The sequence below is a fragment of the Candida dubliniensis genome, chromosome 1 (genome assembly GCF_000026945.1).
Source record: "Candida dubliniensis CD36 chromosome 1, complete sequence".
Lineage (NCBI taxonomy): Eukaryota > Fungi > Ascomycota > Pichiomycetes > Serinales > Debaryomycetaceae > Candida > Candida dubliniensis.
In genome coordinates this window covers 722,180-748,198 of record NC_012860.1, presented here as the reverse complement: position 1 = coordinate 748,198, position 26,019 = coordinate 722,180, and the positions used below count along the sequence as shown (strand labels likewise).

Sequence of the window (26,019 nt, the reverse complement as noted above, 5' to 3'; positions counted from 1 at the left end):
TGTATCATTATTTAGAATTTCTTCGATATCTACATCTAAAGCTTGTCTGTCTGTAATCTATTTTTTATTGTATCCGGATATCTGATCTTTCGGTGCAAAACAAGAAATATCTTTCCGTGTCCGTTTCTAGGGGAATTGAAGATTCTCTTGGGAGGAGAACGGAAAAAAAAAAAATTGAAATAAAACGAGAAGGCGAGCAAAAGCCGCCCGAGCAAAAACAACTACACCAATCCCAAAACAACAACAGTTATAATTGAATATACAACAAGAGCAACAATTTTCATCAACTTGAAGTAATCTTTGCGAACATGCCGCTGCCATCATCAGTTGAAAGTGGACCTGATCCAAATATACTTTCATCGATGGTGAAGCTGCCAAAATCAGAGAAGAGTAAACCCTTATCGTCACAACCGCACCAAGAAACACTACTCCATCATTTTAAACTAATATCAGTCAACTTTAAAGAGGCAGCATTGGACAGTCCCAGCTTTAGAGCTTCTATGAATCATTTAGATTTGCAAATAAATACAATTGAGCAATGGCTAGCTGCTTTGGCTAGCTCATTTAAAAAAATTCCAAAGTATTTGAAGGAGGTGCAAAGCTATTGTAACTCATTTTTAGAGCATTTGGTTCCTACTTTTATACAGGATGGAATTATAGACCAAGAGTATACAGTTACTGGTTTAAATACTACTTTGGACGGCTTGAAGACAGTGTGGGGTTTGAGTATTCAAGCATTGAGCGTTGACGCAAAGAACTTGAAATCCATTGAATTATTTAAACGTCACCATGTGACAAAGTACAAAGAGACAAGAAAACGATATGAAGATTATCAGGCAAAATATGATAAATATTTAAGTATTTACCTTTCAAGTTCAAAATCCAAAGATGCTTTAATGGTAATAGAGGATGCTAAACAGTTATATCAAGTGAGAAAAGAATACATTCACGCTTCTTTGGATTTGGTGATTGAAATTCAAAGCTTGTCCAAGAATTTGAATAAACTATTGGTGGGGGTAAATACTGATTTATGGAGGAATAAATGGAATATATTTGGTTCTCGTGGTGTAGGGGATACTATAAGAGAAGAATGGGATAAGATACAGCGAATACAATCTTGGAATGATTCTTACACACTAGCAATCGAAAAATTGAATTCTGATATGCTTACAGCTAGAAATCAAGTTGAAGAGGGATGTCATATACAGTTTCAACCTTCTACCAACGTAAACGACTACAAGTCGACCATAATAAACAATCGAACATTACGTGATATTGACGAGCCCGGTATTGAAAAACACGGGTATTTGTTTATGAAAACGTGGATGGAGAAATCATCCAAACCTATATGGGTTCACAGATGGGCTTTCATTAAAAATGGTGTGTTTGGTTTATTAGTTGTCAGTCCGTCACAAACATTTGTTCAGGAAACTGATAAAATCGGCATATTATTGTGTAATGTTAGATACGCCCCCAATGAGGATCGGCGATTCTGTTTTGAAATTAGAACTAATGATTTTACAGCTGTGTTTCAAGCTGAATCGTTAGTTGAATTAAAATCTTGGTTAAAAGTGTTTGAAAATGAAAAGCTTAGAATTTCTGGTCCAGAAGCATTAGATAATGGGCTATTCAATATTGCATCAGGAAGATTTCCTCCTATAATTAGTGAATTTTCATCCACTGTCGATACAGTTATTGATCAACAATTGACAAATGCAAAAGTCACTTTAGCAGGAGGGCAAGTTGTTGCTGCAAGCTCATTATCGAATCATCTCGAAAGATTCGAGGATTTTTTCAAGAAATATATGTACTTTGAAATACCTAAGATTTGCCCACCATTTATGACAGACACTACGAAATCAAGTATAATGGCCTACTGTTTGACTTCTCCAACTCAAATACCAAATGCTTTAACAGCTAATATTTGGGGATCTGTTAATTGGGGTTTATATTATTTGCATGATACAGCAAGGGACTCCAGCACGTATTTGCCTGGCAAAGACACGGAAATGATCAAGTTCCAAGAAGAGCATTTTGAAAATGACAAATTCTACCCCGACTTTTATCCAAAAGAATATGTGAATTTGGACATACAGATGAGGGCTTTGTTTGAAACTGCAGTTGAACCAGGTGAATACTGCGTTTTATCATATAGTTGTATTTGGTCTCCTAATTCGAAGCAGGAATTGAGTGGAAGATGTTTTGTCACAAACTATCACATGTACTTTTATATGCAAGCGTTGGGCTTTGTTGCTTTATTCAAAGGGTTCTTGGGACATTTGGTTTCTGTAGATTTTGTTTCGCAGAAAAATTATGATTTAATTAAGGTTTACAATATTGATGGCGTTATAAAAATGAAGGTATTTTTGGATGATGCAAATTGCATAAAAAAGAAATTGGTTTATCTTATAAACAATATTGTGAGTGATAAACCAAAAAGTTTACAAGGAGTGTTGGCTGACTTTTCTGATATAGAAAAGCAAATAGCAATTGAAAAGTCTGATGAAAAAAACTTAAGAGAGATTAACCAGCTTTCAAAAGGGCTTTCTAGCAAGAGCTTAGCAAGTGAGAAACTTTTATTGAGTGGTGAAACATCATCAATCCTCCCTGGTCAGAGTGGCCGAATGATCAAACATAAAGTTAACTTTACGCCAGATTATAATTTAATTAGTGAGCGTACTTACCCTGCTCCACCAAAGGCAGTCTTTCATGCACTATTAGGTGATAATTCTGTGATTTTCAGAAGTCAATTGTCTTTTGCTAGTACCAAGTATTTTTTGCAAAAACCATGGGCGACCTCCAATAAGGGAACATTATATAGAGATATTAATGTTCCTGCCATGTATGATGGGAAGGATTGTTTTGTTCAAGTGAAACAAGAAATTGACAATATGGAAGATAATACTTATTATACTTTTACTCACGAATTGTCCAAATTTGAGTTATTGCTTGGATCACCATACAAAGCTGTATTCAAAATTGTGATAGTGGAGCACATTAGCAAAAGGTCAAAGGTGTTCATTTACTCCAAAATTTATTTTGACAGACTTTCACTATGGAACCCATTAGTGATACGATTGAACAATCAAGTTGATGTTAATAAAGTCAAGAAGTTGGAAAAGAGCATTTCTGAAGCGGTAAAAGAGATTGGAACCCATGGCATGATTGTGAGAGCCATTTATTTGTACGGGAAATTGAGTCATACTAGTGAGCCGGAAGCTGTTACAAGTACTTCAGTTATAAAATTTGGTATTGTATCTCTTTTCAAGTTGGGCTTGGGGAAGGCATTCAGCAAGGCGCATGGATTTGCCCTTAATGCTATTATCAAACCATTTCAACTAATGGTTTTGTTGCTAGAAAGCTTAAGAATGAATGTATTTTTGGTTGTTATTATAATTCTTTTATCACTTTTCAATTTATTTTTGGCTGGGAAGACTGCTACTAGTTACTGGAATACTAGGAGCGCAAGCAAATTGGCACAAGAGTATGTCACTAAAGAACCTCGAATGTTGCAACGATCAATTTATTTAAAAGATCTTGAAAACATATTGAATAAAAACGTTACTATAGCAGAGAGTCGACCATTTAGCTTGTTCAAACAGAATTCGTTTATTTTTAACTTGGACGCTGATACTGAATGGAGTAATTATTTTGGTTCTAACTCAAGAGATGTGGCCAGGCTGTTGAAGAACAGTTTTCAAGACATAGGAATAAAACGTCACGACCTATTAGTGAAGTTGAGGATTTTGAAAAGTATGGAAGAAGAAATTATCCAGGCAGAATGGCAAAACTGGATTATGAGTGAGGCTCAGAAATGTGACTATGTAATGGACAATGTTGTTGGGCAAATAGATAAAGTCGACAACTATCAAGAAGGCATTGACAATTTAGTCGAGTATTGTCAAGAATGTAAGGCCATTTTATCTGAATTGATTTAGCATTTGTGTCTGTAATAGAAAGTATATATCAAGGAGAATTATTATATTTGCTGGCACCTTGCAGTTGTGAAATAAAAACCTTCAAATTAATTCATCCACCGAATAAGTTATTTGAATCGTTCTAAGAGCAGATCCTAATTTCCAGCTGGTGCTACATGAAGGGTTAAGATAATCAAGCATCAACAGAGCATCGTAGAAGCATATCAATATGGATCTTCTATGTAGATAATCCGAATGGGAAAAAAAAAAAAACGCAGTGTGTAATTTTTGCAATAATAGATACGAAGAAATGGTTGGGGTTTAAAAAACCCTTAGTTTGTTACGTTGAAGCAAAATTATATTATCCAGGATCAAAAAAAGTATAGAACAAGTGAATGTTTAATTTGCCACTTTGGATTTGATTTGCTTCCTGTTAACAGGTCAACGTTATTTCTTATTGTTGATAGTAACACGGTAACGATGAACTCAAAATGGGCTTATTTTTCCGCACTGACACCTTTTTAATCTTCAATTGAACTTTTTTTTTTTTTTTTAATTTGAACAGTGAACGAGTTGAAAACATAAAAGACCCCACCACAAATATGACATCGAGGACTATTCCATCTATCATAGCTGGTCAAGAAGTGTCTGACGCCGAGTTTGTACATCCTGTTTACAGTCACGAGGATACAAACAAAGTGATTCATACTTTTAGCTACATACAAGTTTCCTCAAACATCATAAACCAACTTGCAGAGAATTCCAAAAATGGATTTAAAGAATGGTCCAACACTCCAGTTTCTACAAAGAAAGAAATTTTTTATAAATGTTTAGAGATATTGAGAGAGAAGAAAAATGAATTTATTGAGGCACACAAGGAGATTGGAGGTCCTGATTGGTTTGCAAATGTCAATATTGATAATGCTATTGGTCACCTTGAAGAATATATTGGAAATTTATCTAATTCAGAAGGTGAATTGTTTCATTCAGAGCACAACAAATTGGCATTGACTGTTAGACTGCCTGTTGGACCTGTGCTTTCGATTGTTCCATGGAATGCACCAGTGATTTTGGGTGCTAGAAGTATTTTTGCTCCATTAGCAGCTGGTTGTTCTGTAATAGCCAAATCTTCCGAAAAAGCTCCACGAGCCGTATATTTGTTGGTAAAATGCTTAATTGAAGCCGGAGTTCCCGCAAATGTCGTACAATTAGTTCATTTGAAACCAGAAGATAATCCAAAGTTTTTAGATGCTTTGTTAGCTACAGGGGCCATAAAGAAAATCAACTTCACTGGATCGACATTAACCGGGAAGCAAATTGCTTGTACTGCTGCTAAATACTCGGTTCCATGTTTATTGGAGTTGGGTGGCAAAAATGTTTCAATTGTATGTCAAGATGCTGATATTAAAAAAGCTGTGGGTAACATAATTTGGAGTGCGTGGGCACATAAGGGACAAATATGTATGAGTACTGACAAGGTGTTTGTACATGACACAATTTACAATGATTTTAAGCTGGAATTGATTAAAATTGCCTCTGACATAGTACAAGATCCAGACTATTCAATTGCACATCGCGATCCTCTTGGAGCTAGTAAAGTGGTGGAATTGCTCAATGATGCATTAAAAAAGGGTGCTTCCTTGATTTTTGGTAATTTAGACGATTCAGAGGTGAAGAAAAATAATGTTGTTTCTCCGATGGTTTTGGAAGGTGTAACCCCAGAAATGAAGATTAACAGTACTGAAAGTTTTGGGCCTATTTTTGCTATAGAAAAATTTACTGATGTTAATGCTGTGGTTGATAGAGTAAACGAAGATGATTATGGATTGAAGGCGTCTATTTGGTCTTCTAATTTAATGAACGCTATTGATTTGGCGAAAAGAATTGAATGTGGTGGGGTTCATATCAATAATTCAAGTATTAGTGATGAATCTCATCTCCCACATGGTGGAGTAAAGTCAAGTGGAAATGGTAGATTTAACAGTAAATGGGGGGTCAACGAGTTTCTGTTCATCAAGACTATAACTGCTAATCCTTGAGTATATATTGCATACTCTGAAAATTTTGCAGTTTTTGTTGATTCATATGTTCTTTTTTTTTAATAAATTTTGGAATGGGGCTAATTTATTTGCACCAGAGTTTCGCTTATGGTAGACCCAAACTCTTTGTTTTTTATAAAGATAGGTACTCAGTACATTCTTCTGGTTGTGCTGAGTTCTGTTTATTTTATGTATTTCTCAAAGAAGTCTGTCTCTAAATATGCGGTTTTAGAAGGGTATTTATACCATTACCAATGAAATGTGTAACAATTGCTATGAATTAGTCGTACCATTAATCCTAGATGAAACTAAAAAACACTTCTTTACTATCATAAACAAGAGATATTATACCAAAACAACACATGCCATCAAATACGGAGAGCTTGGATCCGTCTATTATTCAGGCTCAGGCGTCCTATTTTATAGTCCCTTTTCAGCTAATTTGTCAGCAATATCTAAATATAATGCAATGGGGTTGAATGTGGGATCCTGAGCAAACATTACTTTATCAAAAGTACTCCGAGCTCTGTTCGTCCAATTGATCAAATCCAAATGGTCGACCTCGTCTAATGTACCAATGTACTGTCCCCATTTCGAGCTTTCTACGCTCACGATACCGTCGTTGTCAATTAAACGGCGCAATTCACGAGCTTTATCCTTTTTAATTTCATACTTCATTACTAACCATGTTAAACTGAACAAATTATACCACCGAGGATTGAATCTGGCTCCAAACGAAAAATATTGGACATCGGGATCGTCTTTTACAGTCTGATTGAATTTTTTCATATTTGACGTTGTCAAATCAAAAATAGACCTTGGACATATGTCTTTCAATATTGTATTGTTGCCAATTAAATCCACGACAAAATTGGCACATTCTGAGCCATGGTGTGGAGTGGAAATTGTCGTGAGTGATGCTACCTTATAGTTCTCGTTATCTTTATGTATCTTGGAAATCAAGTATCTACTATCCAAACCGCCCATAGAATGGCTGATCAAGTTGACCTTAATCGGTTCGTTTTTGTTTTCAAAAGTTGTGGAATCGTGGTTCGAATCGTTGTATAATGAAGATTTAGACTCATTTTGTCGTAGATGTTTGCACTCTTTGTCGATAAATTTATCTAGACTTATTGCCCTACTTTTAATGTCGCCAAATGCTGGAACTTTAGCCACGAATACTGTTGACCCCAACTTTTCAAGTGCCTCTTTGATTCCATACCAGTAATCTAGTTCAATGAGCCCTCTTGGTGCGTACTCTTTAGCCTTGTCGATTTGGTGACCTATCTCTTTGGGAATTGGCATTAATGACAAACGATCAAATCCAGAAAACCCATGGCATAAAACAATTGGGTATTTCGGGGCCTTGTAGTGATCTTTGAGCGATTTGTATTCCGACTTTAAAATCTTTGCTGCAGTCTTTCCTTCATGTTTAAGATCTATTACTTTGGAGTAAAATCGTATTGATTTAATCATTGATGCTTTTCTTGGTGTGATCTCTTTGGTTCGTTTTTATACTTGCTAATGATAGTTTTTTTTTTGTACATGATATTTTTTCTGTCTAGCTCAAGATTGCTGTGAAATTTCATTCCATGAATTGGTGATATCCTTAGTTCATTTTTTCTATTCAGCAAAAATAATCTGATTAAGATATATGAAAAAAAAAAAAAAACAAGTATACTTTAGAGAACACTACTGTCTAAATTTATATTAGTGCTGGTGAAGACCATTGCCATTAACATTTTGAATAATCTAAAAAAAATAACAAAAAAATACGACCAGGGAGAGGCTCGAACTCTCGATCTTGAGATGCCAGAAGAACTTCTTTAATAACAGTCTCACGCCTTAGCCAACTTGGCCACCCAGTCCTATTCATGTCGAATTAAATTTTTCTGTTTTTTATATAGCTTTTATTTTACTTACTATTTCTTTACTTTTTAAGCTTTATATCATTTGTTATTTCTAAATTTGGTTATAAATACCTTATCATACTTTTTTTTTGGAATTTTTATAATACATTTTGCACTTACATTTAGCTTTTTACAAGCATTAGTTGATGGCTTGTCACGTGCCGTTGTGCTACCAGTTACACTTTAATAGATATAAAGTTGACAGATTTAGTCGAAATAACAATTATTATACTATGCTTTTATTCTTCTGTTAAGAGAAACAGTCTTAGTCAATTTTAAAAGGTAAACTCGGAGTTTTTATGTAATTGGTATTTTCAGTTAAATTTTGTATAAATTTGTTGTCATCTTTTTTATATTTCCATAAATTTATTTAGTTAAACTATTTTTTTTTTTCGAGCACTTAAATTATTATTTAAGATTAATCTATTTAAAACTTTTGAAATACAAAATAACTGATCAATATTTATATTTATGTGCATACAAATTTCAATATTTATTGTCCATGTAATTGAAAAAGTTCCAACAAGTTGCAAAATTATTTGTGTTGATTTTTCTTTCCGCGTTCTCTTATATTTTAAAATGATAAATAAAGAAGAGCAAGGCCACTTCCACCATCGTAGTATGTGACAGCTGGTATCTATTTAACTACATGCCAACGTAAATAAACTTCCAATTTTTTTCCCCGATAATCCATTAAATAACACAAATCATTTAAGTTAAGTCTATCTTCAACTTTTATTTCACAATTTGCCACATTCATTAGCAATACTGTTTTCTCTGTTTGTTTTAAGTTAGCATAATTATTTGTTTCATCCAAAACTCTAACAACGTACATAAATTCACTCAATTTACCTATTTGATTGACTTTATGAGTTGCAGTGATTTTGATCCTACTGTATTCAGGTCGAATATAATTTCTTTTAACCATGTTTTGCATTATTTGTCGCGTTATTACACTTTTATCGGCTTGGTCAAAATTACCACTACCATTAACGCCTTCTTTATAGATTGTGTTGGTTGCTTCAAATTGAAATTTACTCAATTTATACCAATTAATAACTTCCTTGAACTTCTTCAAGAATGAGCTAACTAGGGGATCCTTGGAATCAATATTTTTACTTTCAAACTCATTTTCAATTTTGGTATATTTATTATTCAACCCTCGTTTATCAAGTACCTCAAATTCGTATGACTTATTCGAAAAAATTTCACGCTTTGGTTTATCAAACTTTGATAATAGGTTTCTTGTGGATAGAAGATTTGATTTACTTGCTGGTTTGGGTTTGTTTATCCTGGCAGATGTTATATTACTCAAAGGCTGTCTTTTGTGAAGATGTGAATGACACAGTTTGTCAGTTGGAATACGTTGAGAAAAAACAATTAGTTTCTTTTCCCTTTTCATCCTTTCAATGTTTTTATGAACATTGTCATGATATATTTTAAAGGGATCGTTATTAAACATAGCTAGCAAGTGTTAATCACGGAGAAAAGAAAAGATTTGTTTACAATTAGATTTTTTTTCTTCTCAAAACTTCACCTCATATAGACAAACCAGGCAGAAGGAAAAAAAAAAAAAAAAGAAACATCAGAAAACCCCAAAAAATCTAGAAATTGAAAAATATAGTCAACAAAATACAAAAATCTAAAAATACAACCTATAATCTAAATATCATTTATTTCTTTTTGCTGTGGTGGAAAAATCTCAACTTCAAACTAGATTCAAGATCCAGTTTAGAACCAGAATTACTTTTCGTGCTAGGTAATGAATTATGCTTGCTTGAAGACTTAAAATGGCCAGTACTGTTATTCTTTGGCAACGTGATTTTTATAGGTGTGGTTCCACCAGAAACAACACTAACGTTTTCACTACCACTATCAGAATATCCAGGTGCAAAATCTTCGTCACCACCACCATCATCATCGTCGTCTAACGCTTCCGTATATGAAGGAATATGTGACATGTAGTCAATATCGAAAATAGGTGTCTGCACTTGTTTCTTTTTCAGATTATTCTCTAAAGCCTGTGAAAAGGGAATATCAAAATAACTTGACACATTCACTGAAGAGTTATTATTGGAATGCAGAGGAGTAGCTTGTTGCGATCGAAACTGCTCCAATGGAGTCTGCGGTAAATTCATGTCATATATTTTGTCGAAAACATGTTTTTCATACATCGGAGGAGCGGAATCTTCACGATCTAAATCCTCTCCATCCAGATCTTCTGATTCATTCTCTTCTTCCGTCTCCGTCGCTGAGGTGCCGGGTACACGCAATGGCTCTCTTCTGTCGTGATGATGAAATAAGATATCTTCCTTCTGATAATCCAACTGGAAAGTGCCATGGTGATTATCAACATCGTAATGTCTTCCAATTACATGTCCAGAATTTGCACTGATGTACACAAATATTGGCAAATTTGCTCTTAACTCACTAACATGTCCACCTGAATTTCTGAGTTGTATAGACACTCTCAATCTATGTTTAACAACAATCATATTATCTCTAAGTTCACAGCTTTGTGTTATTTTCTTCAAATGCTCTGGAACTTTATAATGAATTCTAAACTCCCACTTTTCATATGGCAAGTCGTCCGAGTTTGGAGTATCCAAATCCTGTTTTCCTATCACCCTTTCATATTCTGGGGATCTTTCATTACCGATCTGTACGTGGTAATGCTCCACGATACACCCATTAATTGCTTTCAAACTTAAACCTTTAACAATAGGAATAATTGTGATGTTAATAGGAATAGTAGAACCAATGGCAACCCCCTTCTTGGACATGTTGACATTGTATTGCAATTTTCCGACCCACGTATTGCTCACATCAATCGAATCAGTCAAATTTAAATTCCTTGGATTTAATGTTCTAACAATTCTAATATGTTTACTCACATTAACTGATTTTTCGAATCTACCTCTTTCAATGTTACATTGGAGTTTATACAATAATGTACCCAATGGCAAGCTTTCAACGGTTTCTGGAATGTTGGTTGGAAGGTATACTTTGAATGGTAGATTGTAATTGCCTTTTGGTAATAAGAATGAATGATTTGATGACATTTGAACGTTTTTGAACGGTGTTCCATCAACACCACTGTTGGGGACTCTCAAGATTTTTGAACTAACAGCATCTTTATCCTTGAAAAAAATTGGTGTAGATTTAGTACGCAATGCCTGAGGTCTAGTAGGTGTAGCAGTACCAGAAGATGATCCAGGCGATGGTGTGTTCAACCCAGTATTGGATCCAGAAACACTAAAACCCAATTCTCCATTTTTCAAATTCTTTAATTTATACATCGGAATAGTTCGATCACCATAATTACCAAATACTACTTTCCCTTCATCATTACTTAACAAATTCCCCCAGTCAACTTTTAGAACACATAACCTATCCAAGTATTGTTGATGGGTGACTTTATCCATATATTCATAATAGAATTCACCTACTAATGATAAAGTAATTTTCTTAATATGTATATCTTCATTTAAAGATAATTTGACACTTCCTTCAAATGGTAATGTCTCAATTTCATGTTCATTTCCTTTAATTAAAAGCAAATTTTTGTGAGCTGTTTTCAATTTTATGTCAAATAACGCAAGGTTTAGGTGGTGCTGAAACATGCTACTGGGTAATTTGTTCTTTGCCGGATGTTTCTTAATCAAAGTGGAGGGTTTTACGTGATTTCGTCATAGATTGAATCTTTGCTGAGCCTGTTTGTTGTGCTTTTTCTTCTTCTGTTTGTACTACTATAGTTAAATGTTGATCTCTGAGAGTAGAAATAAATACTCAAACCAGAACAACAAGAAAAAAGTCGGATCAAATAGAATAGCAAAATTTAAATCAGAGGTGGGAATTTGGTTGCATTTTTAAGTGATTCTCTTTTTTTTTTTTTTTTTTTTTGGTTGGTTCGTTCAGAAATAGTTGCTTCGAGTATTGTCAGTTAATTGGCGATGCGATCAGAATTAAATTCAATACAAAAAAAACCAATTTCAATATTACTAGTATTAGCACATGAAACTAATTGACTGAATTTAATAAAACTCGCAGGACTAAAAAACTGTCATAAATTCTGTTTACAAACCTAAGGCTGGCTTGATTGGAGGGGGACCTTTGTCCAAATGATAAAATATCTATGTTTCGTTGATTAGGTTTAATTAACAAAGAAGAATCACCAAGAAACAAACTATTTTCTATTGTTCATCTTTACTTTTTTGCGCTATTTATGTACTTCATGATGCATATATGGGGTCATAGATTACAATTCAGAAAAATTAATTATTGCTATTCTTTGTGGTTTGAGCAATCACGATCCGAATTCAACCGTAATGATATATATGAGAAAATCAACAAAAAAGAAACGGAAATATTATTAATTATTATCATTGAAGTAAAATAATTGAAGATCATGGATTAACTTTGTTCTAGAAAGGGGGAAGGAAGGAAGGGACCAACAAAAAAAAAAAAAAGAAATCAAATAGTTAGATTACAACAAACCTAAAATGATTGGAGACAACACACTAAACACTTTATGCAGACAATACTACAGACGATTATTTAGCTATTATAATCGATCCTGTCAAGAGAAAATGCAATGTTATTGTCATCAAGTGGAACAATAAGTAGTATGAATAAAGGTAAAATTAAAGACGGAACTTTAACTTAATCTATAGTACAAAAAATGTGGCTAACATCTATGAACAACCTGTCATCTTTATCAAATCATGGCTAACAAAAGAGCAAAGACAATAGCAATCTGGGGGAGTTTATGTAAATAAATGAATGCATATATTTTAAAACAAGTCTATTACTATATACTCTTTATTTTTATAAACGAGGACAAATAAACCAATACCTTGTGCAGCCTATTTTACCAATTCTTCAAATCTTTGGAAAAACTGTTCAACTAATTGAACACACCAGAATTCACCATTCAGTTGGACATACCCCAAATGACCACCTAAATCAGTTTCAACCAAACAAAAATAAGGATTAGCTTTCATTTGCAGTATAGGAAATTTGACTCCAACTGCAGGATCATCGGTCGAGTTGAGAGCTAACAATGGCGTTTTTATTTGAGAAATCTTTTTTATTGGAGACAACTCTTGATAATACTCAAAGGCATTCTTGTATGGGGTGGTTTTGCAAGTAACATTATCATCAAACTCCCACAATGTTTTACAGTTCTTGATAGTTTTCAATGTTTCTTTGTTAACAATGTCAGGGGCATAAGCTTCCAATTCTTTATAATTATTTGTAACAATCTTAGCCAAGAATTTGGCTAGAGCAGGACTCAATAAATATTTACCAGTCCATGATTTTTGCAAGTGATAAGCACCATCAACAAAATCCCAAGGACAACCAACAGTACAAGCAGCTTTCACCAAGTTCTCTGGATTCTCTTTTTCACCTTCTTCACCCAAGAAATTGGCCGTCAATGCCCCACCAAAAGAGAACCCAACAAGATAAATCGGTCTATTTGGCCATCTTTTCTTGAAATCTTGCAAAACTTCTCTAATATCGTTTGTTGATCCAGCATTAAACAATTTCCCACTAGTCAATTTGGTTCTACCACACCCACGAGAGTTTATGACCACAATTCCCCAACCACTAGTCTTTTTTTCAATGGTTTCGGCAAAATCACGAATCAAGGATTCATGACTTCCTCCACCTAAACCATGAATAATAACAACAATTGGCTTCTCACTAGTTGAATCTTCTTGGTGCAACTCTGCCAATTCCTCATTCGTGAAATATCTGCAACGGGGTTGTAATCTAGGAAACCCTTCAGGCAACGTTTCCTTTCGAATGGTATTAAACTTTTGTTCGTCGTCTGGCTTTGGAATAACCCAATCCAAGGAACAAATACCACCATCTGAATAAGTGAAAAGCTCTCGACCATAGTAAATTAGAAATTTATTAGAACTGTCCATCGAAGTATAATACAACGTTTGCAATGTTCCATTAAATAATAATGGGTTCAACCACAACTTTTGAGATTCATCCAAAATTGGTAAATCCTGTTTGATAAATTGACTGAACTTAATGGTGCCTTTGTCTTTCAATGCCAAGGTAGCAGACCCTTCATCGTCTGACTGATGAATCTTTATGTTTGATCTGAATCCCCAACCTAATATCCCCATGGTAATGTACCTAATTCAAAGTGTATTGGTCGACAGAAGTAAAAACAAGAAAGTAACTAAGATTTGGGTTAGACTTGGAAAGCGAAGTATGAAAAAAAAAGTAATATACGGAACATTTTTTTGCCTGAATTTTGAAGCTTAATTTATACTATTGAAGTCTTTGTTTTTGTTGGGTTTAATCTATGGCCATCTTAAAACCTTTATGATAGATTTTAACCGAAGTGAAGAGATTTTGTGTAACCCGGCAGTTAAATCCGAAAACAATAAAACGTTTACTTCTAGTATTAAGAATTCCTACCTGATATTGTCGGACACACAACTCTAGACAAACTTTACTTGTGATAACAATTAATTGTAAGTCAAGATATGATGCCTATTTTTTTTTTAAAAACTTTATGAACCAGTCTATATTGAAACCGATCTGGAAGAAATCTTCATTCCTTTGTTTCCTGGCTAATTGTTCATCCGAAAAAAACCTCTGTAAAAACTCAATCCGGATATTAAATGCACCGAAACAAAACCACCTAAACCTAGAACTTGTTCTATCGGAACAACAAAAACGAAAAGAAGATAAAACTAAAATGTCTGTCATTTAATACTAATAAAAGGAAGAAAAGACGAAAAAAAAAAAAAAAGAAAACTATACAAAACTTCTAAATGATATACCAAAACTACGGATCTAGCATCTCTAACTGATATCTAACACAGACCATAAATCTGAAAAAAAAAAAACAACAACAACAAAAACAATACAAACAAACTAAATAATCAAAAGAAGTGAACAAGCAGAAGCCCATCAATGTAAATTTCATAAACTCACTTTGCACCATTAGTAGGAGCTTCTTTTACTATTTCTTTTTCTTGACTGGCTTTTTTACGCAACGATACTGCCTTGGATACAGCATGTTTTGATCTTTCAGAAGACACACTATTGGCGAGGTGACCACGATCATCCAAATCAACTGTACCTGCACTTTCAAATATAGATACCAATCCCGCCAACAAACCCAAGGTTTCTAACACCTGGCGAGGCTCATTCAAATGAGCAATTGCCACTGTTTTCTTTGATGCAGGACCAACAGCAACCGGATAAACACCATAAGACCCAAACTTGTTAGTTGGACGGTTGTCATTTGTCCATTTCTTGTTAATTTCAATCAACGACTTGAACATGTCCTCATCGGTTAAATCATCTCCCAAACACAACATAAAATCAGGTAATTGATCAATTGGTATATCTTTTGTACAATGTCCAGAGGGGTGCTTATCCTGTTTGGCTCCATGCGGATGCAAAACTAATCGTTTGACAATTTCACCTTTGTTGACGAATTTCGGTCTTACTTCAATATTTGCTTTTCCAGCCATCACCTCAACATCATATTCCCTGGCTACTGTATCATTTAATTCTTTCATACACTTTTCTGCTTGAAAATTACCCAAGTCAGGATCAGCACGACGATAATGCCAAGTTAATGCTACCTTTTTACGTTCAATATTTGATCCCGGTGTTTTCTCAGTGTAGTACTTGAAAATATCATCGACTTTCTCTTGCCAAGACATGTCAAATGATGCTGCTAGGTTTACCCATTCCTTGGAACCAATGTCTTTCATAAAGCATCCGTGCTCTGCCGACAAACCCACATTCTTGTTTCCCATCCACTTCTCCAAAAATGCTTGGTCTCTACCGGATATGATCCAAATCTGATTCTTTGGATCTGACGATAAAACATCCAAAATACGATTCAATTTATCTGATGGGATAGCTGCTGCAGGATCCTGGACAATGGGAGTCAAAGTCCCATCATAGTCAAACAAAAATAACCTTCTTTCAGACTCATCGTAGTTATTTAATAATAAAGGTCTATTTAATGCAGGGGTGTAACTGTTAGTGTGTGTGACAATTGAATGAGCAAGAATATCACAAATGAATGTGGATGTCCAATTTTGAACGGTGTTTGAAATGACCTTCTCATATAATTTTGATTCTAAAGAAACCTTCTCCTTCATAGATAACATCAATGCATCATTAATAGTCTTTGCCACACCCACAGAATCCCACGGATTGACCATAATAGCATCTTTCAACACTGTGGCTGTACCCGTGAATTCCGACAAAATCAAAGGCGAGTTATTATATTTCTGACAAATAACAAACTCTAATGAAGTCGTATTCATACCATCTCTAACAGATGTAATCAATGCCAAATCTGCTACTCGTAACAATGCTAAATATTCTTCTTTGGCAACTCTCATCTGGTAATGCAAAACAGGAGTGTGGTTGAGGTTACCGTATTTGGAATTGATACGAGAAATTATCTCTGTAACTCTTGTTTCGACGTTAGCAGAGTGTGAGTAGCCTGGACTTGAAACTTGAATCAAGACAACTGTTTCTCTCCATTCCGGATACATATCCAAAAAGATCTCAAACCCTTCTAATTTCTGTATAACCCCTCTCACTTTGTCCAATCTATCTCGACCAATAATAAGCTTCTTGCCTTTGTAGACCTGTTTGAGTGCTTGCACCTTCTCCTCAACCCCAAGGTTCTTGGAAAACGCATCGTGCTCAATTTTTTCAGTATCGATACCAATTGGCAACGTCTCAACCGAAATTGTTGTACCGTATGCAGAAACAGAATCTCTGTTGACTTCACAGCCCAAAACACGAGCACAGCAAGAAATAAAGTGTCTTTGGAAGGAGTCCGACTGGAAACCAATCTTGTCAGCCCCTAACATACCATCCAACAATTGTGATCTCTTGGAAATGCACCTAAAGTACTCCGAGGATGGGAAAGGAACATGAAGGAAAAACCCGATATATGCATTTGGGAACTCCATTCTCAATAACTGGGGCAACAACAACAAGTAGTAGTCATGTATCCAGATAATGTCCCCTGGCTTATAAACTGACTTGATCTTATTCAAATATGCTTCGTTAAACTTGACATAATCATACCAAGCATCGGTTTCAGCTTTACCGTCAGATGGTTGTCCCTGAATATAATGGAATACTGGCCACAAGACATTCTCTGCGTATTTTCTCCACCTTCCCTGGTCACGTCTTAATAACCACACCGGATGAATGTTTGGAGTGCCACTGGCGTCACATAATTTCTTCTCGATCTTCAGTTTATCCTCCTCATCCAAATACAACGGGTCGTCTTGCAATGTGTCTGCAGTTAATAAACTGGTATCTTTCTTTTTATTTATCAATTCCCCGGTCCAGGCAATCAAATGTGTCTCCCATTCTTTGTTCTCAGCAAGAAAGTTTTGTGACGAGTACAATGCTGAATTACCACGTACAGCTTCAACGTCCCAATAATACTCTCCGTTCTTATTGTCATAATCACTTATAATTTGCAAGGGTAATGAGGTCATCACATTAAGGATTCTTCCCGACAATTTTAGTTTACCTTTTCCTTCAAATTCTTTTGGTGAAGGAATAGATCCGTTTGCCGAAAATACTTTTGCTTGTTGGGGTGCCATGACGGAGGTTCGAATTGACTAGATATACGGAAGCTAAATTGAAAAGAAATTAAAAAAAAATCCAAAGAAAAAAGGGGAAAGAAAATAGAAAAAAAAAAAAGCACCGACGATTGATATATATGGAAGGGTCGATTGCGATAATGAAGCAAATGAGAAAGAGAGAGAGAGGGAGTGTAACAGATTCGAAGGTTCGCCGGACAACAGAAGGGAATTTTCTTCCATACTACGCTCGTTTTTATCCTACCGGACACGCCATAAGTAATAATATATTAAATAAGAAAAATGATTTGAAGCAATCGTCATACCACCAACTGCAACTTAAATCAAGTATGCATTCCCGGTGCTGCCAGAAGTTTCGTTTTTATCGACGGCTGAGAAAAAAAAAAAAATCAGATCACCAGAATCCGCTTTTGCCCGTGGGAGTTCTTTTGTCGACATGACAAAAAACTGCTGGGGGAAAACGTAAGTATGCAAATGCCTCAGGTGAGAATATTGACCTAGATTATATATGCAAAGAAATATGAAGAAACACACAGTGTTGTATCCATAGGAGGTATACCGTAGAGTTATTCAGCTAGAAGATATGGGCGCTAGGTTATCGTTTTGCCAACAACTTTTACCTCTATAAAGATCTCAGATCCTACTGTTCTGGACTTGCAGTTTATTCTCCACACACTTTCTATGGTGTTTCTCTAATACGTGACACAGACAAGAAAAGAAACAATATATTTTACGTTCTTCCTAAGCAACATACCGAAGAATAATTAACTTCATTTGTATAATATAAAATATATTTGTTATCCTTTAACCCTACAAATACTATTCAAAAAAAAAAAAATTTGAGTTTACATGAACAAAAAAAAAAAGAGTGTAGAAAATAGAATACAATAAGCAACGATAATAAAGAAACATCAGTAAAATAAAAAATATGAACCCAATCTCTTTACAATCTAGATTAATTCTTGGACATCTCCCACTTTCATAAATTCCGTTACAACATCTCCTCTCTGCCTAAAAACCAAGTCTTCTAAGCTTGCTCCTCGGCATTGCCAGCAGCTTCAGACTTCTTGTACTCTTCAAAAGCAGTCAAAGCATCTTCGAAATGGTTGTTGAACAATTCGTCATCATCTAACAAATCCAAAATTTCTTGGTTTTCTAAACCCAACATCATACCAGTGATTTTTCCAGCAGCTTCTGGTTCTTGTGCCTTACCGGTAGCAACAATTTTTGGGTACAATTCTTCACCCAAAATTCTCTTTTGTTGATCTTGTGGAACACTAGAAATGATAGCAGCCAAGTCTCTCTTGTTAGTTTGGTTACGGTTTGGATAGTATCCACCTCTTGGTTGTTGCTGCTGTTGTTGAGGTCTCATGTTCTGACCGTTAAAGTCTTGTTGAAATTGAGGTGGAATACCGTAAACAGGAACAGGTTGGCCATTTGGACCTGGTCTTGGCCATTGTTCTGGGAATGGTTGACCTCTACCTCTCATCATCATTTGCGGGTTAGGACCTGGGTATGGAGCGTTACCTCTGCCATTTGGTGGGAAAAAGCCTTGTTGACCGTAAAACATTGGTGGCATAAATTGACCAGGTAAACCACCAGCAGCAGCATTTTGCATTCTCATTTGGTTTCTGGCTTGGATTTGTTGTTCTAATTGAGAACGTCTAACATCCTTACGTTGAGCCAAGGCAACATATAATGGCTTGCCGTTAATCATTCTGGTGTTCATCTCAGTAATAGCCTTGGTAGCTTCTTCAGGAGTTGTGAAACAAACAAAACCAAAACCTTTTGATTTGCCGGCATCGTCAACCATAACCTTAGCAGATGTAATGGTACCAAATGATTTGAATTCTTCTTCTAATTTTTCAGAATCAATAGCGTCATCCAAATTCTTGACAAACAAGTTGACACCTTGGTATTTGGCTAACTTTTCCAATCTAGCAGCTTCGTATTGTTTCTTCAATTCTTCCAATCTTTCTCTTTTCTTCTGTGCTCTACCAACGTAGATCTTTTGACCGTTGATTTCTTTGTCGTTCAATTCTTCAACGGCCTTAACAGCAGAGTCATGGTTTTCAAAGTTAACAAAACCAAAACCTTTAGATTTTCCATCTTGATCTTTTTCCAAGTAGATAGAAGTAATCTTACCATATGGAGCAAATAATTTTTCGAAGCTTTCTTCTGAATAGTTCAAATCAATATTTTTAACATAAATGTTAGTGAAGTTGGCTTTCATTTCTTCAAACTTAGATTCACGGTCTTTTTTAGAGATGTGCTTACCAACAAAAACTTCACGATCGTTCAACAACATACCATTGACATTTTCAATGGCAGCTTCAGCAGCTTCAGCAGTTTCATAGTGAACAAAACCAAAACACTTGGATTGACCAAATTCATCAGCGGCAACCTTACAAGACAAAATCTTACCAAAGGCAGAAAAGGTGTCGTGTAAAGCTTTGTTGTCAATGGCTGGATGCAAATTCTTGATGAAAATGTTACCATCACCAGATCTTCTGGCAGATGGGTCTCTTTGAGACCACATGATACGACATGGACGACCTTCAATTGGGGTGTAGTTTAATTCTTCAATAGCTTTTTCACCATCTTCGTACTTGTGGTAATTGACGTAAGCATAACCTAAAGACTTTTTAGAGACAGCATCACGACAGACTCTGATGGAGGAAACTTGTCCGATTGGAGAAAAGATTTCGAACAAGGTAGCTTCATTGACAGATGGGTTCAATTCACCAACGTAAAGGGAGGCAGAATTTTCAGCAACACCAGATGATTCGCCTTGTTCTTCAGCTGATTGATCAGCAGTGGTAGTAGCAGCAGCTGGTTGTTCTTCAGAAGTTGAACCAATGTTCAACTTTTCCATAGATTCTTGAAGTTGATTAGTTTCAGCAGCAGACATTACGGATAAATGAAAATTTTTTTTTATTTTTTTTTTTTGGAGATATAGGGTTAAAGAATTTTTTTTTAAATTTTTTTTTTAATATACTTTTAAATAAGAAGCTTTATATAATAATAAAATGCTTTCCTAATTTATAAAGTGTTTTTATGTTGATTATTCCAAATAGGAGTCAAGATGAGGTTGATTACAAAGAGAAGAGAGTATTTCTACAAAGAGTTTTCAACTTTTTTTTTTTTGTCTCACAATAATAGAGGGATGAAGGTGAAAAAAAAAATCCAAAAAAAAAAATTTTTTTTTCTTTCAGATTTTCTCTAATCTCTTTCACTACAATTTTGCGTGTGAAATTGTCAAAAAACAAGAGAAAATAAAAAGCTTAAAGTTCTGCATTTAGTTTGTAGTAAAAGAACAACAACATCTGGTTCACAAATATCTTTTCCTTTTCATAATGAGTTATATAAACTATACAACATTAAAAACGAAACAGAACAACAAAATTTATACATTCCATATAATACTAATTAGATTGTTTGAGCCTATTATACATAGCTCCAATTTTGTTACTTGGTACCTTAGATGGCCAATAAAGACCAGTAAAAGACCACAAGTGTTTTCTTAGTTTATCCTTGTTTTGTACTTTCCGAACCTCTGATTCAATAAAATCACCAATGTTAAGTAATTCTGATTTTAAAATTTTTGCCCACTCATGTTTATCTAACCCTTTACTTCCCTTATGCAACTTGTGCAACGAATTGGTTACTGGCTGCATAATAGACTTGCATGATCCCTCGTCCATGCTTTCGTATTCAAGTTCTCGCTTTTCTTCTTTAAACTTGGCATAACCAAGTGCTGGAGATGCTGAGGCAGAGTTTCTTCGTTGATTCGTTCTCTTTTGTTTAATGAGTTTTTCAGAACTTTCCAACTTCACAGGCTTCCTGTGTTTGCCTGTGTTGTTTGCTGTACCACCATTACTATTACTAGTGTTAGTGTTGTGACTGCCGTTGCTGTTACTACTGTTGTGTGGAACTGGTGTTGATTTCTTAATTCTCTTTCGAACACTTGCGACAGGTGTAGATCCGCCCACTGAACTATCAGATTCTTCGTCTCTTAACAAAGTAAACAAATAGTCAACACGTCTTCCTAGATGTACCGAGCCAGGAACTTTCTTCACAGTTTCCTTACCATCTTGTTTGGTAGCGGGATCTTTTCCTGTACTAGGGTTTTCTAAAAATAGTTTGTTCTGTAAGCCTAACAACGGGTCGTCTCTGATCTGTACCCAAGATCCATAACCAAATTTGTAAACACCGACCAACAACATTGCATCGTCTTTAGCTGTCCACTCACAAGACCAAGCTTGTACCTGTTTCGGGTGTCTTGGTAACACAAAATTCATGAAATCTGTTTTTGTTACAATTTTTTCCAACAATTTCATATCCACTGGTCTATTCAATACTAATTCAGCATTTATGTTTTTCACACCCTGGTACTCAAATAACACGGCCTTTTTTTCTTTCTTCTTTGCAATCCATAATGCAGTTTGATTTGGTTCACCCGGTACTGGTGGTCGCCTCTTTTGTTCTTCAGCCTTTCTTTCTAATTCAGCAAGAACAACACCACGTCTTGCTTCTTCTTCCTTCACCAATTGCTTCGAAGTGCTGATAATTTCATTATAGGCATGTTTGACTAATACGGGATTCTTGTTTGTGATGCTCCCTTCTTCCACTAACTGTTCCCATTTGCCACTCAATTCTCCCCACTTTAAGATAGATCTATAAATACCTCTAATTTCTTTTTCAGATAGCTGGTGGTCTCCAGCATTTCTTCTTCTCAATGGCCTCAGGTCTTCGCCACTATCCTCAACATCACTTGGCACAGAGGAGCCATTTTCAAACTTGCGAATAGCAGCTTTTCTTCTTGAATACATCGCAATCTGATCTTGTAAATATTGCTCGTCGGCTTTCCTTTTTTCTTCGTCTTTCAACTTGGTCAACTCTTCCTGTGGAATAATGTCATCCCACTCAACATCAGCCTTGTAATCTGTAACCTCAAATTGCTTCAAGAATTCTTCAGAGCCCAAATTGGATTCACCTAATTCAGGAGTAGTTACATGGTCTTCTGCGTGACTCAAGACATCATCTAAGTTCAAATTTTCCAATTTTTGTTGATTATTATTTTCTTTAAACATAGTACCAGCACCAAATTTCAAAATCTGGCTCAATTCGTTAGTCGACGGTTCAGTTTTGCTACTGCTCTTGGCATTGGGGTCAGTTATACCCAATGAAATGATAGCATATTCAAGAACCATCTTTTTCCTTGCTCTTTCTAATATTTGTTCTTCAACAGTATCTTTACTAACGAAACGATACACTGAGACATGGTTCTTTTGACCAATTCTGTGTGCACGAGCCATGGCTTGCAAATCTGCCTGAGGATTCCAATCAGAATCAAAGATAATAACCGTATCAGCAGTCATCAAGTTAATACCCAAACCACCTGCTCTGGTGGATAATAAAAATGCAAAATCCTTGGATCCAAGTGCATTAAAGTGGTCAATAGCAATTTTTCTTTTCGATGACGGCACAGTACCATCCAATCTTTGAAACTGATACCCTTTTATAAACATATAGTCACCTAATATATCTAGCATTCTCACCATTTGAGAAAAAATCAAAACACGGTGACCTTCTTTCTTCAACCTCGATAATAACTGTTCAAGTAAAACCATTTTACCCGACGACATTACTATTCCTTTGAGGGTATTCTCTCTAGAATGAGAACCTTCTTTATCCAAAACTTTTTCCTCTGCGCCATCAAACAAGTAAGGGTGGTTAGATGCTTTTTTTAACTCACTCATGATATTTAATAACGATATTTGGGATCCCCTATTACCAGCATTCAACGCAGCGTAGTTCTTAGTAATGATATTTTTATAGTATTCAGTCTGTATATCGGATAATTCCACTCTCAAAATACGCTCTGACTTTGATGGCAAAGATTTCTCAACATCCTTTTTCAAACGTCTCAAAATGAACGGACTTATTTTTTTCTGCAAATCCTTAATGTACTGTTCCTGTTCGGAATCAATAGTTTCAAAATCAATCTCCTGGTCTATTGTAAACTTTCCGGGCATCAAAAAGTTACATAATGCCGCCAATTCCTTGACATTATTTTGCAATGGGGTCCCAGTAATTAATAATCTGTTGCTAACTCTGAAACTTTTCAATGCTTCATACAATGATGATTCTGCATTCTTCAACCTATGTGCTTCGTCGACGGCCAAAAACTGCCATTTGAATGCCCCGAGTTCAGTTCTGTCTTTCAAAATATATTCATAGGTTGTCAACAAGACATTGAACTTTGGTTTGTTATTTTGGTTATAAAGCTCATACTCCCTTACAGTTTTCCGGGCCTCTCCATTACCCATGTAATAAACACAATTAACATCAGGAGCCCATTTTTCAAAAGTCTCTTGCCATGCGGGCACCGTTGATAATGGCACTACAACCAAATGAGGACCATTCTGTCTTCTTGCATAAATTAACCAGGACAAAAATGCAACAGTTTGAACTGTCTTACCTAAACCCATTTCATCTGCCAAAATGCCGTTTTCATTTCTAGACCATAAAAATGCCATCCAGTTCAAACCTGTCAACTGGAAATCTCTCAATTCACCATTCTTGATAAATACAGGTTGCTTAAACAACTTCTCAAACCTTGGTCGTTGAGAGAGGGGATAGTTAGCAGAAAGACTGGGCAAGATTTTTGAATTCAATCTTTGCTGATATTTAGTTACTTGCTCAGGTGCAATCTTTGCTATTTCCTTGGCATCTTCCCAAGAGCATTCATCGTAATAAAGTCGTTTCCATTTGACAAAATATTGTAGCTTGGTTTCCCCATCATCAGTTTCAACCCTCTCGCTATCAACAATTCGCTCGACATGAGTATACTCTTCTTGTTCATCTCGCTTGCGTTCTCTTTCTATGTCCATTGCTTCTAGGTCTTCTTTAGTAGTCAACGGATCATTTCTAATTTCATCGTCATAGATGATGAACTGCTTTATATAATTATCCAATTTTCTAAAACCTTTAAACAGTTTCAAGTCTTGATACTTTTCCCAAGTGTTGTGCAAATGAGAAGCATCTGTCCATTTGATTTTGAATAGATAATCACTCTTGGGATCACCAGTTTTCTCCGTATTCTCTTCATTCAACTTATGATCCATGACTATGTCTATCCCACGTTCATTTTCGGGCTCAATTGCTTGTTGATAGTAATAGTAGTCACCTTCTTCATCCTCTTCATCAAACTCAGGTTCACTTTCCAACAAATCAGCGTCATCTTCGTCGTAGTCAATTGCATAATTAACCTGCTTGTTATTTCTTGTTGAAAATCTTAACTCCTGTGGCGGCGAAGGTGATTCCTTGGTTTTCCTGGCTTTGGTCTTTTTGGTCTTTTGTTTTCTTGAAGTTTTTGGTTTGGACTTTTTTCTTTTACCAACACCAAAACTACCATCATAATATATGTCATCGTCGTCGTCAAACTCGTCATTCTCATCTTCATCCATTGAAATTTCATCCTCATAATCATCCTGAATTTTTTTCTTTTTTCTAGATGGTGCAACATCTTCCTCTGAATCGGATTCCACAATTGTAGGACCACGTCTTTCACGATGTGATCTTCTTAAGCCATATAATTCTGGATTTAACTCAGCTTCTTCCGGGATATATTGCTTCACCATTATTTGCTTAATATAGATCTTGTCAAAAATAGTTTGTCCTGATAAAAAAAATATTGGTAGTCTAAAATATGAACCTGCGGAATGCTTCGTAAATATGTACTATCTTAAAAATGTACTGTGGTAATAGCTCGAATTGGTGTATCCGTGTTAAAAGCAAAAAAAGCAGTTTAGGCAACAGTATGTTCCCTTTATTAAAGTTACTGAAGTAATAAGTGTTATTTCCCTATATCAACTCGATTTATTGGCTGGGAATATAGTACTTTTTCTTTAAAAAAAAAAAAGGAAAACAAATATTGATGACAAACAATTACTCTAAAATTGACAAATTAAACCCCCAGTTATTATACACAACAATTCTTTAAATTATTTTCTGGCTGCTTGAATCACTAAAAATGAAAAGCAAACAACAACAGGGAATTATCAATATGAATGATTGCAATATTGATTTGTCAAAATTGTTGGGATGGAAAAACAAGAGATAAATTTTTACTTTTTTTTTTTTGAGAGTGGACACCGACGTTAATCCACCCTTTCTCCTGGTCAGTTAAGGGAAAAAAAAAATATCGTGTTATGCATCATCAAAAGAGATAAATGATTGGTTTAAATATCTATGTTAATTCAAAGTAATTTATATTACATAAGATGATTCTATAGATGAAAAAAAAAAAAGAAAACATCACTGACAACAACCAGTTTCAATAATCCAGCTGGCAATAATTTCAGATCTATGTAAAAAAAAAAAGGAAAACCAGGACTTTCCGTTCACGGAAACGATTCCAGACAAGGATCGATATAATCCCACTTGACCAAATTGTTCAATTACAAAATTTTTGCAGCCAATGCCAACATCAATACGGCCACAACAATGCATTTATAGAATG

At 35.2% G+C, this 26,019-nt stretch overlaps 9 protein-coding genes and 1 non-coding gene across 10 annotated transcripts; 2 read left to right on the top strand and 8 right to left on the bottom strand. All coding sequences in view use genetic code 12, as the record gives it.

The window, feature by feature from the left end:
- Positions 1–362: 362 nt before the first annotated feature.
- Positions 363–3,938, top strand: CD36_03240 (transcription modulator, putative; the record flags this gene model as incomplete). The annotated part of the gene is made up of 1 exon (XM_002416951.1): positions 363–3,938. One exon carries the CDS (start codon positions 363–365, stop codon positions 3,936–3,938), a length of 3,576 nt encoding a protein of 1,191 aa, XP_002416996.1.
- A 581-nt stretch (positions 3,939–4,519) lies between these two features.
- On the top strand, positions 4,520–5,956 carry CD36_03230 (aldehyde dehydrogenase, putative; the record flags this gene model as incomplete). Its single annotated transcript, XM_002416950.1, has 1 exon — positions 4,520–5,956. One exon carries the CDS (start codon positions 4,520–4,522, stop codon positions 5,954–5,956), a length of 1,437 nt encoding a protein of 478 aa, XP_002416995.1.
- A 420-nt stretch (positions 5,957–6,376) lies between these two features.
- On the bottom strand, positions 6,377–7,432 carry CD36_03220 (lipase 2, putative; the record flags this gene model as incomplete). The annotated part of the gene is made up of 1 exon (XM_002416949.1): positions 6,377–7,432. One exon carries the CDS (start codon positions 7,430–7,432, stop codon positions 6,377–6,379), a length of 1,056 nt encoding a protein of 351 aa, XP_002416994.1.
- Positions 7,433–7,731: 299 nt separating this feature from the next.
- tRNA-Asn (GTT) lies at positions 7,732–7,824 on the bottom strand. Its single transcript has one exon. It is a non-coding gene; the product is annotated as a tRNA-Asn (tRNA).
- Positions 7,825–8,503: 679 nt separating this feature from the next.
- On the bottom strand, positions 8,504–9,328 carry CD36_03210 (conserved hypothetical protein; the record flags this gene model as incomplete). Its single annotated transcript, XM_002416948.1, has 1 exon — positions 8,504–9,328. One exon carries the CDS (start codon positions 9,326–9,328, stop codon positions 8,504–8,506), a length of 825 nt encoding a protein of 274 aa, XP_002416993.1.
- Positions 9,329–9,539: 211 nt separating this feature from the next.
- On the bottom strand, positions 9,540–11,489 carry CD36_03200 (conserved hypothetical protein; the record flags this gene model as incomplete). The annotated part of the gene is made up of 1 exon (XM_002416947.1): positions 9,540–11,489. The coding sequence occupies one exon, from the start codon at positions 11,487–11,489 to the stop codon at positions 9,540–9,542; it is 1,950 nt and encodes a 649-aa protein (XP_002416992.1).
- Positions 11,490–12,731: 1,242 nt separating this feature from the next.
- CD36_03190 (alcohol acyl transferase, putative) lies at positions 12,732–14,009 on the bottom strand (the record flags this gene model as incomplete). The annotated part of the gene is made up of 1 exon (XM_002416946.1): positions 12,732–14,009. The coding sequence occupies one exon, from the start codon at positions 14,007–14,009 to the stop codon at positions 12,732–12,734; it is 1,278 nt and encodes a 425-aa protein (XP_002416991.1).
- An 816-nt stretch (positions 14,010–14,825) lies between these two features.
- On the bottom strand, positions 14,826–17,492 carry CD36_03180 (trehalose-6-phosphate phosphatase, putative; the record flags this gene model as incomplete). The annotated part of the gene is made up of 1 exon (XM_002416945.1): positions 14,826–17,492. The coding sequence occupies one exon, from the start codon at positions 17,490–17,492 to the stop codon at positions 14,826–14,828; it is 2,667 nt and encodes an 888-aa protein (XP_002416990.1).
- A 1,027-nt stretch (positions 17,493–18,519) lies between these two features.
- Positions 18,520–20,403, bottom strand: CD36_03170 (ARS consensus binding protein, putative; the record flags this gene model as incomplete). The annotated part of the gene is made up of 1 exon (XM_002416944.1): positions 18,520–20,403. The coding sequence occupies one exon, from the start codon at positions 20,401–20,403 to the stop codon at positions 18,520–18,522; it is 1,884 nt and encodes a 627-aa protein (XP_002416989.1).
- Positions 20,404–20,917: 514 nt separating this feature from the next.
- On the bottom strand, positions 20,918–25,138 carry CD36_03160 (ATP-dependent chromodomain helicase, putative; the record flags this gene model as incomplete). The annotated part of the gene is made up of 1 exon (XM_002416943.1): positions 20,918–25,138. The coding sequence occupies one exon, from the start codon at positions 25,136–25,138 to the stop codon at positions 20,918–20,920; it is 4,221 nt and encodes a 1,406-aa protein (XP_002416988.1).
- Positions 25,139–26,019: the final 881 nt, after the last annotated feature.